Source organism: Anopheles moucheti, chromosome 3 (genome assembly GCF_943734755.1).
Source record: "Anopheles moucheti chromosome 3, idAnoMoucSN_F20_07, whole genome shotgun sequence".
Lineage (NCBI taxonomy): Eukaryota > Metazoa > Arthropoda > Insecta > Diptera > Culicidae > Anopheles > Anopheles moucheti.
Genome location: NC_069141.1, coordinates 16,394,312 through 16,412,166, shown reverse-complemented (window position 1 = coordinate 16,412,166; position 17,855 = coordinate 16,394,312). Strand labels below are relative to the sequence as shown.

General features: G+C 42.4%; 3 protein-coding genes and 1 long non-coding RNA gene across 4 annotated transcripts; 3 read left to right on the top strand and 1 right to left on the bottom strand.

The window, feature by feature from the left end:
* The first annotated feature begins 631 nt into the window (after positions 1–631).
* Positions 632–2,283, top strand: LOC128300547 (uncharacterized). Its single transcript, XM_053036647.1, has 7 exons — positions 632–716; positions 805–1,139; positions 1,207–1,411; positions 1,552–1,703; positions 1,770–1,881; positions 1,945–2,042; positions 2,107–2,283. Exons 1-7 carry the CDS (start codon positions 632–634, stop codon positions 2,281–2,283), a joined length of 1,164 nt encoding a protein of 387 aa, XP_052892607.1.
* Positions 2,284–2,635: 352 nt separating this feature from the next.
* Positions 2,636–4,027, top strand: LOC128302290 (ankyrin repeat family A protein 2). Its single transcript, XM_053039082.1, has 3 exons — positions 2,636–2,701; positions 2,771–3,058; positions 3,125–4,027. Exons 1-3 carry the CDS (start codon positions 2,670–2,672, stop codon positions 3,447–3,449), a joined length of 645 nt encoding a protein of 214 aa, XP_052895042.1. The 5' UTR covers positions 2,636–2,669; the 3' UTR covers positions 3,450–4,027.
* LOC128302289 (transmembrane protein 214) lies at positions 3,727–17,576 on the top strand. Its single transcript, XM_053039081.1, has 9 exons — positions 3,727–3,818; positions 3,990–4,166; positions 4,481–5,309; positions 5,976–6,274; positions 6,356–6,501; positions 14,885–15,196; positions 15,289–15,411; positions 15,495–15,625; positions 16,228–17,576. Exons 2-9 carry the CDS (start codon positions 4,049–4,051, stop codon positions 16,340–16,342), a joined length of 2,073 nt encoding a protein of 690 aa, XP_052895041.1. The 5' UTR covers positions 3,727–3,818; positions 3,990–4,048; the 3' UTR covers positions 16,343–17,576.
* Positions 7,470–7,853, bottom strand: LOC128302291 (uncharacterized). Its single transcript, XR_008287372.1, has 3 exons — positions 7,782–7,853; positions 7,620–7,714; positions 7,470–7,543 (listed from the first exon to the last, which is right to left on the bottom strand). It is a non-coding gene; the product is annotated as an uncharacterized LOC128302291 (long non-coding RNA).
* Positions 17,577–17,855: the final 279 nt, after the last annotated feature.

Here is a 17,855-nt window from a genome sequence, read left to right as displayed (position 1 = left end):
TGGTTACGATGAATAGTTTAGTATCCTATTTGTGTCTTCTCATTACTATCTTTTTTGCATATATCGTTGTGGCCATGTGTGAAGAATTCGTTGTGCTGTACTATTGGTGGAGTTGTGTGTGAAGATGAAAGCTAAAACTGGAACAAGCAGCTACTCACGCTAATCATGTGCCTTGGTGCCACATGACATGAATGGGATGCCATCGTACATACTTGTCCTATCTCTCCTTCTTGCTCCTTCTTTCTGTCTGCCTCTCTATCTGTCTCATTTCACAGTAAATTAGCTACTATTGCTGTAATTACAATTGCTGGTATTTATATTGCTGAGTACGATTCTGATTTATCTATTCCTTTGAGACATTTTGTTGTCTAGTTCGGATTGCTAAACCACCAAAGACAATAGAACAAGAATTACACATGACAATTCTTGCGATGTGTGTAAGATAAGCTTACTTCATTTTCACAGTCTTTTTTATAATTTGCATACTTAGAAGACGTCCACTGTTAGTAGTAGTGCTAGTGCATCACACACCATAACTATGCTTGAGCTGTTTAACTGTACATGTGTGTTACCTTGTATTGAAAGTTGTCTATTATTTCTGAAACATTGTAATATTTAGGATACCTCTACTATGCTACTCTTATTTCCAGAACTAGGCGAGCAACAGGTTGAGATACCTTTATTCCGTACCGAAGAGGGACGATACTTAGCTACATGTAAGTACCCATCACGTGCTTTATAACCATCAAGGCCAGCGATTATCGGTTAGATTGATATCGCATATTGTACTTTGTTTGCACTTAGCTCTGGGCGATCCGCTCATCAAGGGACTAACGGAGGTAGCGAATAAACGGCCACCCGATCCAGTCATCTACCTAGCAAACTATTTGTTCAATTTTGCCAATCAAAAACCCAAAACGGGACGCAAGGAAACGGACAACGATTCCAACAATAACTTCATTGAAGGATCCGTTAAGCAACCGGCTGAGAAGGAGTTGGAAAGTTCGGGCAACCAACCGAACCGACCGGATCCGGTGCAAGTTCCAGTCGCAACACAACCGATGGAACCAAACGTTAGAGATGAAAGCCAACCATCACCTGAGGAGCCGGATATCATACCGGCACCTTCCGATGAACGGGTACCATTAGTGGACAATACTTTACGGGCTTAGCTAATCCATTTCATCTTGTCTTTTTGTTGTACAGGATGAGCATGGTCAGAGCATGTTGCATTTTGCTTGTGCCCGCTCACACGGTAGGAATGCGCTTATCCAATTGATTGAAGAGTCCGCTATAAACGTAACTTATCGCGATGAGCTGTATCGTACGGCTAGGGATGTTGCACTGCAAGCAACTCAACCAGATAATGCCAAAGAAATTGATCGCTACATTATCGGACTGGTGGCAAAAGGTATGAAGATGAGTTGCTGAGATGTTTCTTGGGTTAGAACATCCTGAAAGTGGGCAATATTAGAATTAAAATGTGATTCTCCATCACATTACATGCACATATAAATCATTCTATTTTCACATTAATATCAACTTCTAAAGGTGATCTGGACGCGCTGAATAATATGCTCCTGGAAGGATATGATCACATCATGGACATTGTAGCTCCGGACGGGACCACTATCGAGAAAGTAGCTAGCGATCGTGGGCATCAGGAAATTGTCCGATTTTTGGAAGGAATACGTACATTTGAGGTATGTCGCACACATAAAGTTATATGGAAGGGAACTACTAACAAATTTTACGCGTCTTGTCTTTAGGAAAATCGTGAAAATTTGCTGGGTGCCATAAGGCAGAAAAAGTTTGAAGCCGTTGTTAATCTCACGAAATTAGCAGACGGTGCCAAGCTTGTAAGAGCAAAGAATTATTACGGTAAGTACAGTGGAAACTCTGGACCGTTTGAACCGATAACAAAATGTTTTCATTGTTTTAAAGGACGGTGCTCGTTGCACATAGCCATACTGATGGAAAACGAAGATATGGTCGATTATTTGGCTACCAATTTTAAGGGGGCACTCAAAATTGGAGATAATGTAAGTGATTTCGTGCAGCAAAAGAATGTGTTATTGTTATGTAATATTCAATTTTTCATTTCAGCTGGAACGCACACCTTTGCACTATGCCATGGGGGTGAGCAACGTGGAAGCGTTGAGTCGCATTTTGATTAAAAATGGCGCCAAGCGTGTACTGAAGGATTTGAAAGGGCGCCAGCCGAGTTACTATTTCATGAACAAGGCAGACATTTTACGTTTACAGGAGGAGGAAAAGGAATGAGCATAAGGCCCTTGAAGGGCTACTGCTATGATTCGAGTTTGTTGTTTGAAGGAAATAATAATTGTTAGTAGAAACTTATTTGTACACATCCATTTCTAGATAACGGATTACGAATGTTTTTTGTGGTAGTACAATTCTCTTCTACGCGGCAACGTATCGTATGTAAAGAAATAAACACTCTCCGACCATTGGTTTCTGTTTAAATTGTTTCTTTTTTCATGATGTTTTGAACGAAAAATCGAGTCTAGTTTTCGAAATTGTGTAACGCCCCGTCCCTCTATACTAATCTTGACTAAATTGACACTTTCTGTCAGCGAGTGTTGCCATTTGATTTTAAATGTAAATAAATACCAGCAGGAAACCATACACCCCAAAAACCATTCACGATGAGTTCGTCGCCAAATTCCGATGAGGACAGGTAATTATACTATTCAGCCGGTGCATTATTATCTCAGTTTTACTATCGTTTGCCATTAATGCTCAACAGAAAAATTGAATTTAATCCACTGCTGCTGGCCAGTGGCAAAAGGAAGAGTGCATTTCTACCCTACAAACCATCGAACACGGTGCTAACAAATCTGCAGCGCGGCAACACCGAAGCGAACATTCCCAGTGAAATATGTCTTAATTTTCACGAAAAAACAGGTCAAGGAGAAATAACGGAGGAGCAGGTGCGTGCTGAACAGGCGGTCGATACAGTGGATTCCGATCAATTTACACCACTGCATTGGGCGTGCTATTATGGACAGCTAGCCGCTGCTAATATACTTATTAAGTGCGTACTTCATTCCTCATTCAATGGACTTTTTTCTAATATTTCGTACTACATCCATGTTTGTAGATGCGGAGCAAATGTTAACAAACGAGCAACGGATATGATTACCCCAATACTTTTGGCCGGAGCAGGTGGACACAACGAGATCGTGCGCTTGCTGGTGGATAAGGGAGCGGTAGTTAATCATATGGACATAGTGGGTAATACTGCTCTCATGTATGCGGCAGCCGGAAATCATCCCCATACCTGCAACGAGTTACTAAATGCTGGCGCGAGCTTTACTGATACGAACGAGGACGGAGAATCGGCTTACTCGCTGGCAGTGAAAAACAATGCCAACTTAGCGCAAGCTGTGCTGGAAAATCACATCACTGCGCTGCTAATGACATGAATGGATGTATCAGAGCTTGTTGGAATAGTTTTGTGATAATCAAAGTACCATTGAACAAATTGATCCCCAGTGTCAATAGTATTGCATGTATACAAAGAATGTTTTACAAAAAAAACTTTGCTAAAAGCTAATAATAATATTCGTTAGTCAATTGAAACAAACAGAACGGATTCATTTGCTTACTACAACAGCCAGCACTGTAGACACGTATCGCAGCATAACAAACGGCTGTCAAAACGTGCTGTTTTCTATCTGTCCCGCTTTGAACGTGAAATTCTTGTTCCGTTTTCGTTTTCCCCGGCTGTTTCACTTGTAAATCGCGACTTTATCGAATTTCGGTGCAATCTGCATTCCTTCTCTGTGATAACAGTAAGCTGTTGGTGATAATCTGCCGTGTTGTTTGTTTATTTGTACGATAATCATCCGCAAGCTTCGGGAAGACGCGTTCCTCTCGATATTCCTGTAGTACTATCGTGTATCCGTTGCTTGTGCAATAGGCCATTCAAGCGGTGCGCTCGTTATAATTTATTATTTTATTAGCTTTGTTTTATTTGGAGGAAAACAATAAAACAAAAACACACACAGCTCCTTTTACCGTAATGGCTTCCGAATGGGAGGTTGTTGGCAAACAGAAGAAACCCCGTAAACAGACGGGCGGTGACAAAAAAACGCAATCGCAGAATGCATCGGAGAGTGCTCCAAAAATAGAAGATACGGGTAAGTTTGGAACGGTTGCATAGGAGTCGTGCGTGCAGCAGGAGCAGAATTAGCAACAGAACCGACAAAGAAGCACATTCATTCGTGCCGCTCTTTTTACCGGTGGACTGATGCTCGAAGCACACTAACCCATTCCAAGCGTTCGATCGTGCATTTAGCCAATCGAACCAATCGGTCCCCAGGTTCGGAAGCTTGGAAGATGCAGTTCAGTTGCTAGTTTGCTTCCGTGCACACAATACACCCGGTTGGCGATCCGTGATCATTTACCCGGTTTGCATCTGTACCGTGACGAATCCGGCGGGTTTTATTTTTAGTTGACATGGATGAAATTTGCTCCCTGTACACTGATGTGAAGGACGATCTGCTTGCGAAATTTAACGGCCTAAAGGATGCGAACGGGAAGGCCGACCCGAAAAAGACTGCGCCCGTTAATGGCAAACGAACGGCAACACCTGTACGTGAGCAGCAACCGGGCGGTGGTAACAAAAGCAATCAGAAGGAACCAGAACCCGCCAAACAAACGGCTCCATCGAAGCCAACCTATAGGAATTTGGATGCTGCCTTACGTGCGATCAGTGCCCCCGATCTGCACTCCCAGCTTACGGCCGTGAACGTGAGTTTCAAGGACAATCATTTAATGCTGCTGAAGGCACTCACTGGAATACTGAACGATAAGCTGCGCGTGGACGAAGCGGATCCCCTGTACAGCAACAAACCGGCAAGCTATCCGTACAAATCGATACCCCAATCGTTGCGCGACGTCATCGACGACTGTATTGCAAAGGCAAACGAGGAGAATGGGAAATATTTCTACGACCTTACGCTATCCAATTTGGCCAGTGATATGAACAAGGGTTTACCCTATCTGGGCCACAAGTTAGTACTGCAAGCCATAGCAATGCATTATCCAGCGGCCTGCGTCAACAATCTGGCACGCAATGCAATCCTGCGAAATTCGTACCAAAATCGTACGAATATCGGGCTTAACCTGCTGTGGGCTTTAGGTCAGGGCGGGTACAACGATTTGGACGTGGGTTTAAAGGTGTGGCAGGACATCATGGTGCCGGTGATGGAGCTGAAAAACTACAACCGATTCACGTGCGATTATGTACAGCGAATCCTGAAGCTGCATCGTTCACATAGGTGAGTATGAGATTGAATTACATTTGTAATTGTGCTATTTAACGATAATGGTCTGAAGCAGTCACGCTGCAAAAGCAAATCCAAGGAATATATCTTTAGACTTGTCGATAACGCGATTAAGACGCAGAAAATGGAATTCCACAAGTCCAGTTGGTTTAGATTTCAGAAGTGGAAGTAGAAGATGAAAAAATATCAAGCGATTGTTGTTTTGATCGTAAGAGGCTTTTATTGTTTTGGTCGATTATGATCACATAGGATCATTGGAAAATATATAGTTCTACACACCACTCCGTAGCTCACCGTAAGCCTTAGAACATTAATCTTTCGACAGAGAAGAGATTAATGTGACTCGTTTCGTTCTTTGTCTCAACCGATGTTGCAATCCCATCACACACGCGACGACCCTTTCGAACCGCAACCTGTTAACCGTAATGTTACGAAATGTGGATCACATTTCAGCTTGGTCTGCAGCTGCCGGGTTTGGTATTTTTATTGAATGCCAATTCGAACACCGTGAACCCGTATGGTAGCCGAATGAATCCATAAACTTCAGCTCAAAACTACCCCCAAAAAGGTTGAAGTTTCCATGCTATCGTTAATCTGTATACAAGTAACGTATTCGCCGCTTCATTTTCTATTGTGTTGACTATTGGCGCTTATTTATAGACTGAATCTTGGCGGCAGCGAGTTCCTCACCATTCTTAGCTCACTGACGACGCAACCGAAAGCGTACCGGGAGCTGGATGAAGCCGCCCAACTGCTGGTCGAGCGGTACGTGTTTAGCGCACCGAAAGCATCGGCTACCTTCGCGATGCTGTTCAAGAACATCTCCTTTATCACACGTCCGGAAATGATTTACTACGGGCTAGCGCTGTGCCTTTTGGAAGATCCCGAAAGTGCTTCCGTGTGGTTGGGTCTTTACCGAAACAACGTGGAAACGTCGTTCGCAATACTGAGCTACCTAAGTGAGTAAGAAATGTCCATGTTTTTTCTTTTAAATGATTTATTACTAATTAATGTATATTGTACGGTTCCTATACTCATAGATACTGCGAATCACAAATATTGTAGTAAACTATTAGGAGAGGATCACTTTATAAGGTTTTTATCAGACGTGGATAAGCTGAATGAAGAACTATTACAGTCAAAGAAGAAAACGGAAGGACTGAAATCCGTTACGAGTATACTAAAGGTAAGTAATGAGAAGATTACTATTCAATCATACGCTATTTACAGTATATAATCGATAAGGCTTCGTAATTACTTTCGCGTTATAGGCTACAACTCTAAACACAGGAGCTATAGGTGTTCTAAACTACCATCACTTTTTCTCAATTTAGGCCTTTGCTTTGTCCTCGTGGATGACTTAAAAGGACCTTATAGGCTTAGGCGTCCGGTGTCATTCTAATGCCATGACCACCGGAGCCTAGTGAGTTTAGTTCGTTGTACTGTTTCTGTTGAACGCGGCTAAGTTGGTTTCATCTGTTTTAAACCATGTGTAAGCCTCAGAAGCTTATGTGAGTTCCGAACCGGTATAAGCTCTTAAAAGTTCCAGCTCCGGTCGTCATAACAGCTTTTGTGAGTTAAGTAGTTTCATCAGAATGTAGAAAGACCGGTTAACAGCCATCACCATAGAGCATCTTAACATCATGTTTTGTTGTCGGTGCTGATAGGTGAAATTTTGAAAGACACAAACTATTAGATTAGATGTCTACAGTCAAAGTTCATCAATTATTATGAACAGTTTAATTAAGGATTTTTTTTAATTGCTTTTATGCCTCATTGTTTCTGTACGAACTCTGTCTGTAGAACTAACTCAATGGGCATTTTAATTGGAAAATAAGTTTAAATAACGTTAAATAGGCCTCAATATTAAATTTCTTACACATCGTCCTCTATGCAAAAATAGAGAAATCGCCAATGGTAAAAACGGACAATTTAAAAATGTGTCGATTCCCAGCGGTCAAAATCTTCGTTAAGCGGGCTTCACAGAGGCTTCAGTTGGTCCAAGTGAAGCCTCTGTGAAGCCCGCTTAACGAAGAGCTTTTTTGTGCATGTATTGGTGTGCAGCGCGGTATCCGCTTAGGTATGGGTGCGTTATTTGCTTGCATATTGGGATTATGTCATCATATCGTAGGACAAAAAGTAATTTTTTAAATAATTTATTATTGCTTTTATTTACATATTTTTCACTTGCACTTTTCTTGGTTACAGATATGGTGTTATGCGTAGGTCTGGAAATAAAACAAAGTTTCAATTAATAAATAAATCTTTAAATTTTGTATAAAACATACAAAAGTACACACTTACCATGCTTAATTTTTTGTCCTTTCCGCTTCATTCTTCTTGGACAGTGTTCATGGTCTTGTCCTTCGTGCCAATCACTTTACAATAACAAAAAATACCTACACCGATAAAAGAAAGATGTAAATTAGATGAATTAGTCCAAATGTATTGAATTTAATTACTTACCAAAATCCCGCGGTAGCCATAATATATTTTCAGCGTCAACTTTTCTTGACGCCGCGTTGGTCAACTTTCCACAACTTTTCTCAATGTTTCCTTTCCGATTTCAGTGGCATAACTCTCAGTCACTTGGCGGTAGTTGGCACTTCCGATTGGGTGCCATTTTTGATTGTTTTTAATGGTTTTATACACCATTTTTGTTCTATTCTCACAAGACACCTTTCCACGTCGAAGCAAAACAAACTATGGCTACTACGGAAAGTCGGTCCTGTCAAAATGATTTTTACACACACATGGATAATTCCATAAGCTCAACGTGTACATACACATCGCGGACGGTGCGAAACTTTCGTAAAGTTCGGAAAGAGCGAGTCAAGAACATGCTTGACGAACAAAAAAACGGAGATAGCATGAGTCGATGCGTAAAAGTATAGGCCAACGAGGGTTGGAAGTGGGTGAAACGCAGAGAAACGAGTAAAAGCTTGACCGCTGGGTTCTTTCGCTCCAAACGAACGCTCTCCGCGCTCCAAAACCACCGTACACCGTTCGATCCATCTCTAAGTATCGGTTATAAACCAATACCTTGACGTTTACCGCTGCCAACGCGAAAGCCGTTTTGACAACACGACGGTTTATCCTCCCCTTTCATCCACCCCTCAAGCGTCGCGTACGACAAACCCAACAATTCGGTCGTTAACAGCATTTTTTCTTCTCTCGCCCAGTTGATTTTCTGCTTGTGCATTGTGAAGCCACGCATTTTGTCGTTGCCGACTTTTTTCCTTCACACCTTTTTCCAACCGACGGAAAAACTGCTAGGTTTAGCTTGTTTAGTGTACCCACACCACGGTTGCTACGGTTGGTTTTCCTTGCGCTCGTTTAATGTGTGTATCCGGAGGGGCAGCAATTGTGTGAAGAACTTTTCTCGCTTTCCATATCCGCGGCGGGTTAAACAACCGCTAACGCCGCGTAATAGAAGGGGTTTTGTAGGGAAAGAGGGAACAACGCGGGGGGACGCGATGATGTGCGCCTGTTAAATGTGTGAGGATGTGACTCCGTCGTGTGGTGCTGCTGCGTTGTCGAACTCCGCGGGTCGATTGACCATTTGCATTGATCATGTTAATGTTCCGCCGTCGTTCGTGCTGTGTTTGCAACGCTGCGATTCAATTTTCCCAGCCGCATCCGTATGAACGTGCTGCGTTTGCATGTGTGTGTATGTGTGCGCGTGTATTACCACCACCACCCCTGGGAGGGAAACAGAAGGAAACGGAACTGCAACGCTTTCCGCGGAGGACGCCAGCATACTCATCACAGTGGCGAAGTGCCACGAAGAAATTCACTTTCCAATGGCACACACGTTGCCAACGATGCTATGAATGTGTGCGTGCGTGTGTCCGTGTGAGGGATCCGGTGAAAAGTGTCCTCGGGAATCAGAAGGAGCAAGGATTTGCATAGTGTGATCTTCTAAAACTACCGTCCTGTCACGCGTTTTTGAATGGTACGGGTTGGGAAAAATCGATACATCTCCCAACCCGCGTAATTCCGTCGGTTGCTTTGATGCTGCTGCTACCAAAAAGGGAAAAATGTGACTTTCCGCCACCGTTTCGATATCAATCGTTTTCGCTCTTTGAATTTTATTCCTTTCTTTTTTATGTTGGTATACCCTGAGAAGCAGAAAGATGATATCAGGTGGGTGGAATGAACCACATTTGTCAAGAGGAGTCCTTTTTAATTAACCCTCGTGTTTTTTTGTTTTTTCTTTAGCTCTTTTTGCTTGGCACGGGAAATTTTGGTAGGAGTGGACAATTTTCACACAAACCGGACAGAAACACACTTTCCACGGGTGTTATTTGTGCACTAGGAATCGTCGAAAGTTTGTATGTGTACTGCATATTAAGCCGGCAGGATGATATTTTAGGTCACACGATTACGATCAGTTTGCATTGCGATCAATGAATCGCACTTATGGAATGAGAGGTAGTAGCACGCAGCATTTTTATACATGGAATGGTTGATGGTTTGCGTGTTGTATATTGCAACTTCCTCGCCCATCCCGTTACACCGTGCAGTGCAACTGCATCCCACTGCCCAACCACACACTCTACTGTTGATTTAATGTGAGAACTAAAGAGTGTTTTACCACAGCAGATTTCACATCTCGTGTGCCCACTTTCTTCTCCGCAAAAGCCCGGATAGTCTTCTACATCATACTGAAGTGTGTGTGCAGAATGGTGTACACCGGTTGTTTAACACCTCGAATGTACAACACGTCTGCTCGCTACCCGTTGGAACCGAGGATGAAACCTCCGGTACATTATTTGTCATAGTAAGCACAACATTTGCATGTTATGGCTCGACGATGAGTGAACAGGGAAAATAATCTTTCCCTTCACGGGGCGTAATGTTTGTTTGGTTCGTAATTCCCTTATCACTTTCTTTTATCTTGTGCAGTGATGCATATGTTTTAAAGATTGTATTATCGGAAGAAGGAGATTGACCTCCACCTCGATTAAAAATGTGCATTTTAAAGAAAATGCAGACATTCTGCGTTACATTCCACGTCATTAGAACTAATTTTAATGGCTGTATACGCAAAATTGGCGTGCGTGTACTGACGCCGCGCAGCATCCACAGAGAAATAAAGATCGCGCAGTCCCACTTCAACGAACTGCGACGTCTTCGGAGGCTCGATCACACACCGATTCATACGTACCCTCCTCATCAGCCAGATTTCTCTTGCATATCTTCATACACGTCTTTCGTGCCTGTTTCCCGCATTCATACACCATTTATCGCTTCTTTCGGCTTCCCAGTCGCTAGATTGCTTCTGCCGTCTGAAACTAGTTGACCAAACAGAAACCTGTCGCCTAGATCTTTCCCTAAAACCCCAACTTTTATGGTCAGTTGAGATTCCAGGGTGCTTCCAGAACGACACGAGGAACTTGGTCCATGTTTCCAGTGTATGTGTGTGATGTATGTGAGCAAAAGAGAGAAGGTACCGTTAAATAACCGGCAGCCCCTACGTTGCGGTGTAAACGTGGTCGCGACCAAAGTCGCGATTTCTTTCCAATTTGCTTTTTCGTTTCTCTTTTTTCCCTTACGTCAACCACACACACATACTATCCGCTTTGGTAAAAGGAAGAGCCACGAAACGCCACAATCGCACCGGCAGTTCGTACTTCGTAGGGCTGATGTTGGTGTACCACGCTCATTTACTACGCCGGTAGCCTCGATAATGGCTAATGCCATTACGTAGCCGGCTGAACGTGACGATATTTGGCATGCAGAAATTATTCACCTCAAGCTGGTCTGCCGCGCTTGTGTGCCGGTGTGTTGTGCGCAGCTGATTAGAAAGTGCATTGGACATAATTGCTTTAGGTGCTGTGTTGTCCGTGTGTTGGAACTTCTTTCCAGTGAACAATGCGCTGGGGTGGATTGAAAGACCGTCGAGTCGAGTCTTTTGCTTGTCTCTGACATCATAGGCCGGTGAAATGGGATAATTGACTCAATACGTCAGGTTTGAGTTGAAATTTTGGCCATTCGGACGCAGGATCATGTATAAGAGGTTTGATATTGATATTTAAGGTCAGAATAACATTATTACATTCTCAAGACTCCAGCTCCGACAGTTTTCATTCACACATATCTCATCGGAACTCTTTTTCAGAGCAACCAGAATTTCTATATGTACGGTATGTACCGCTTATATTGATGAAGAAAAGAATGAAGATGACGAACTTAAGTTTGTGGCGCAACAACCAACAAACAGAAGATGATGATTTGAGGTATCCAATGTTCATCGTTTGCCTATTGAAGATCATCATTGCTGATGAGAGCTGATGTAATCAGAACGCTGCTGTATGAATGAAACCCATGGAAGTAGGAGTAATACTTGAACTTGTAGTGGTTCAGAACAACCTTTGTTCCGAGCAGCGCTTGCGCCTCCAAAAGATGATCGAATCCAAACGCACAATCATGCGTCGTTCTTCATTATCGTTCAATGTTTACCTGTGCGCAGGTTTGACAGGTTCGCGGCATTAACGTAAACAGAGTTTATTTATTGCTGGTGTGTTTAACCTTTGATATCACGCTTATTACCCGGTGCACCCGGTGCTAATAAATCTGTGGCCAAACCTGATCGAGATAATTCTTTGTCCACGTCTCAAACAACTGAAACCAAGCACGAAAAACAGTCCGCTCTCCATTCCTCCATGTTTCCAGAAAAAAAAGCCACCCTCGTTCGTAACAGCTGTTTCGCAGCTTCGCCAAATTGTGATGTGGCTTTTTCTGAATGGTCGAACTGCATCGGCGGTGCTAAACGAACAGGAAACCCCACACCAGGATTGAACTTCGTGACGGTCGCTGTCCTTCGTTGAATGCTTTGATAAGGTTCGTTTTTTTGTTGCCGATTTGATTCTAGTAGAGTGCAAGTGTGGAGAGGCGTGCTTTTGGTGGCGCTGATAAGCAAACAACATAGGGATGCAATCGAACCGGCTGTGAATTGAACCACACACACCCAATACATTAGCCCGGACGCGTGGCGGTGTTACATGTGGCTAGAAAGAACTGGAAACAATCGATGAAAGGAACGTTGCAGATATTTTGAGCAAAACAGACTCTAATGCAAGTTTTCTATTGTGTATGCAGTTAAATTGTAATCACATTGGAATTGATTTACATTACGTCTAGGGTTTATATGTGTCAAAATTAAATTTAACTTTGCTAGCACGCATTATTTACAACACCGATCTCTTTGCTTTCAATGACACAGTTTCTTTGTTTTTGGACATTTTCACACAACAAAAATGACCGTAATGAAGAAAAGCAAATAACAATATGATGATTCGATCAATTTATCGGTGTCGAACACCCCGATCACGGTCCGAACACGGACACGTTGATACGGTTGACAGAAAAGGGAACAAAAACGTCTGAGTGTTGCAACCGGAGTGTAAGTGGCAAGGTTTTTCTGTTGTGCTTTCCAAAATTGGTCGGAACAAGTGTCGTTAAGAAGCAACCTTTTTCGGCTCTCGATTCGCACGTTACAGGCGGGAATTCTAGAGCAAGGATGATGATCATTTAGAAAGGATCGCTTTGTTTTAAAAGTAGTACAAAAATCGGGAATTAATTGTAACGTTTTTTTTTTGTTGTTGTTGTCGTAAGACGCAATTATACAGAGCCAAGCACACATTTCCATTACAATACGCGTACCGGTTTAAGGTGAATATTTACAGCGTACCGTTTCTCTCGTGGCTTTAGGCGTAATTCACGCCCTTGGCGTACTTACGTAATGGTGCCGTTAACGTACACGTACTGCACAGTAAACCCCACCTTCGCCACCCACTCCCACCAAATGTTCGTATGATCGATAGATATATTAGGATTTGATGCGTATGATCATCAGCATAGTGCGCATGATCGAGATCCGCTAATTGATGAAGGCTCTATATCTGATAGCTAGCGCCTACTGATGGACCGATCATGCTGAGGCGATTTTTTATAAATAAACCTGCGTAGTACGCACACTGTATCGGTATCGATTTTAAACGCATTCGGAACTGAAATGAAAAAAAAAATATCAATTCGATCATATGCCATGACGTGAGATCACAGTTCTTGCAAGACAACATGGGACACCATCGATGAAAATCGAGCGAATGGAGATTAATATTTGAATAATGATTCACTTGCATAGTTGGTGCCGCTCCTTTTATTTCTCTTAACTTTACAAATCAATTGCCAACTTTGTAAAGTAAATTCTGTAAAGTAGCTGGTGTTTTCAGGATTCGTGTTTCTCTAATTTGGGTATTGCAATGTAATTGTCCCTTTTTTTTTAATTATGAGGACAAAATCTGAATGTAAGAGACTTTGATTGAGAAGAAAAAGAGGTTTAAACAAAAGTATTAAGATGTCTCATTGTGATGTTATGGTACTGTATGTCAAGCTGTTGTTCCCTGCTGGGCTGGGATCGTTACGGCTCCCGGTGAGTGTAGTTTTGTAAATGATTAGCACACCCAATTGGTACGGGAGGCATTATGGAAAAGGAAAGAAGCTTCTTTACTTCCTCCTCCACCTCACTTTGCACGTGCTGCTGCACGCAGTGTGTGAAATGATTCGTTCAATAAAGCTCTATAGCGTGGCATCTCGGTAAGGTTAAATAGAGGCTAAAGCGTATCCTTCCAAAATGCACGTAACGGATTTGTCCTTTCGATCGAGCATGACGTTAAAACACACACACACGGCACACTTCCACCTTCCGGTCTTCACGTTCGATGAAGCGCGAGCATAATGAGAGTGTTTAGCTGGCTCTGTATATGCAGACCTCGTCCTGTTTAGATCACAATCGATTAATACGATCAATGCTGCTTTTGGTTGTTGTTTTTGAAGCGCCCAGTGATAAAGAGTACCTTTGTCAGTTTGGTTTGTTCAACTCGATCAAACATACACGAGCCAGAGGAATTCTTCTAACAGCTAGTGCTTCTCACATCTTCAGCCGTGAATCAGTTGCTTTCGTTTAAGAAAACAATTCGGATTCAATCAAATAAAACTCTGCTAAAGCATCTACCACCTGTCGTTTCGTTCCTACGAATAGTTGCATTCCCTTCTTAGCCGTGAATTGTGCATTCCATTTACCTCGTTCGTGTGTGTATAGTGTGTGGAAACCGATCGTACGTTCGTACCCACAAACCTCGTAAAGTGTAAACAGTGTTTCAAAATCAACTCTACATTGCCCGTATACAATACATCCCATTTGTTCAACTTGGTACATCCCATCGAGAGCAGTGCATCGAGTTATTTACGTATATATAAATAGAGCAGAGCCAAAACTAGCAAAACAAGCCTAACTGCAATAAAAATGGCCTCGAAGTCGTCCGCTGACAAGAAAACCCAAAAACAGAAGCCGCAAAATGTAAACCAAAACCAAAACCAGAAGAAGGTAACTGTCGTGGGGAAAAGTGGTTGTCTGCAGGAAACGTTTCCAGTCATTTGAATTATCTGTGTGTGTGCAACTGCCTTACTTAATAGTTATTCTCTCTCTCTCTCTCTCTCTCTCTCTCTCTCTCTCTCTCTCTCTCTCTCTCTCTCTCTCTTCTGTAAATCTCCCTTTGCAGGAAGTTCAGGGCAAATCGAAGAAGAAGCAATCGTCCAAAGCGAACAGTACATCTTCTTCCTCGGTGACGTCCGTCCTCTGCAGCTTCCTACTGGCCACATTCCTGCTGTTTGGTGTTACAGGCGCACTCATAGGCTATGACACGTACCGGGCTGGCGGCAAGTTCGAGGCCTCGTTCACCGGCCAAACGCTGAAGCAGGCCGGACTGTTGCCAGCAGTACAGGATGCATGGACCTGCACGATGAAGTACAGTGCCCGGGGCTACAAGTGGGCCGAAGCGAATGTACCGGTGTACTATCAGGCTACCAGCAAGGTAAGACCTATATGCACCCTAAACGCTATACGGTGGAAAGCTAGCTATTTGAATTTAATGTTTCGCCTCCATTTTTGTTTCCCTACACACAGGCCCTTGGACCATACGTAGAATTTTCGATAGACTTTGGTAAAGTTCTCTGGAATGGTACGAAAAAGGGTTTCGCCAATGCTAAGCTGCTGGTCGAACAGAAGCTACCAGTGGTAGCCGATTTTGTAAGTAGTGCGATACAGTTACCAAAAAATACCTCGTTTAATGCATCCTTTATGTTGTCCTCTCGTCTATTTCATTACTTCAGATCGAACAGTATGCACCGGGACTGCCGAAGAAGATCGGTGATGCATCATGCGCGTTCTGTGACACCGTGTGCACCTTCGTGTCCAATGCGTACAAGCACACGTACGAGTTCTTCAAAACACAGGTGTTTGTGTAAGTGTGTCGCTAAGTGGGTGGGATCAGTTGTGGCAGCTTTCATTGTGTGCATTGTGAGCTTAATGCACTTTTCATTTGCTTTGTTGGAATTGTTTTTGTGTGTGTTTTTTTAATGGGCAATGATTATATGCTTAAACCATTTGGTGGTTTGTATTATTTATTATCAAACTTTAAATTATTTAATCTTTTTAGAAATTTCCCTAATATCAATATAATTAATGCTAATGTTCTAATTGTACATTGTCAAAATATATCTGCAAAGGCAATATTGTGATGTTTTCATTGCAACCTACCATTACTGAGTAACTCGCAGTAAATGATGTTCACTCGTTTCTATCATATACGAATCTACGTGGACCAATTCATTGCAATCGTGCTGTAAGAGCAGTTAGATTAGAAGACAAATAACGAAATATTATATGTAGTATAAGGAAAAGATCGTATAATATCGCGATTTAAATTTCGAACCTAAAATGTTCATTTATTGGAGGGATGATTTTGATTTGCCTTTGCCTATTTCTATATTTCCTGAAGACATGGTTATTGTCAGATATCTGTGCTAATGTTATTCTTTTCTTTCCTATCCACATTCATTACAGTGGGAAACTTTCCATGGAAAGCTTGGGAAAAGCCTTCAACAGTACCCAACAGGCTGCTGCTCTGTACTATAGTTGGTTCAACGATCAGGTTGATTTCTATGCCAAACTCAAGTAGAACGACCATTTAATAGTCAGCAGTAGCAGCAACCACAACAGGAGGAACAACAACAACAACAATATCTCTTAACAGCACTCCTTCGACCATTGACCGGAACCAGCCAGCAGCCGGAAGCGTACCATCGGGCGCAGTTTGTTTCTATTGACGTTAATGCAGTCGATCGACGGTCTGCGATCGTTTGTTCGATTGTAACGTTATTAGCATCATTCGAACCGATGCATAAGAGAAAGGAAGGAGCTTTCAAGAAAGGAAAAGATCATGAACGCGGCGAATCATTAGGAAAATGCAAAAGTGTGTAATTGTTTCTAGCAATAAGAAAATGGGATAAAGGGAAAGCGAGAGAGAGAGAGAGACAGGAAGAGAACACATAAAGTCATACGTACACAAAAGGAAGGAGAGAATGATCATCTTTCGTTGCAAACTTGGAAGGCTTAACACGAGGCAGCACAATACTACCAGCGCAGAAAGAGGGAACGAAGAAGGTTCCCTTTTAACACGCTCGGAAGCTGGATTCGTTAGACCATGTGTTTGTATTGGTGTGTTTGTGTGTGTGTGTGTTAAACGCGTTAGTGAGAGTGTCTCATTCAATCAAACATCATCTTCCACCTGTCCTTGTTGCGTAACTATTGTACGTTTTGTTTAGTGTTAAATACTACTGACCATGGAAGGAAAATGGATGGAATTTAATTTGATAGTAATAGTGGGGGGGTCAAAGGATCATAACACATTTGAAGCGATAGACCGATGCGAAAAATGATCGTGAAGAATAAAAGGAGTAAATAAGCCATAAAAAACCCATCTTGTGCGGCTAAAGAGAACAAACATCATCAGTCACAGGAAAAGAAATGCAAAATCGGGTGGGATCCCACCAACGGACTCCCCAGAGGTGTGGTCGAATTCTCTGATAGACAGACTGCTTTTTTTTACATTTATGCTATTTTTTTCCTAATTTAAGAACCGATACTACACATTGTAAAACAAATGGAAGTCAATAATATGGGCGCGCGCAGTATGTTAAATCAAAGGTTGATTCAAACAATAGTTCATGTAACTCTCTCTCCCACACTCAGTGTTTAGCCGAGTAAGCTCCCGATCTGGTCACTATCCCCTTCATGCCCTCCTTCCCTTATCCAGCTCATTCTAATCTGAAAAAAATACATTGGTGCAGCATGTTACATTAAAATTCATACCACGAAAGCAGCACGGAAAAGAACAGGAAGAGACATTAAAAATGAAATTAAAAATGAAATGAACTGTGTAGTTTCTTAATGGATGGATGTACATCTTGCCATCCACTCCGTTATATTCATGATGACTTGCGAAAGGACATTCGTGGCTTCCTAAATCAGCGTGTTATCAGGCAGCGCGTCCCTGACAAAAATTGAAAGATTCAGTGAAGAATACGTGTAAATCGGGTACTCATGAACTTATAAGAGGTTCGATCCGGGGCCAAATATAATAGTTCCAAAATACACAATAACCTCGATGAAAGACCTTAAGATCCTCAGGC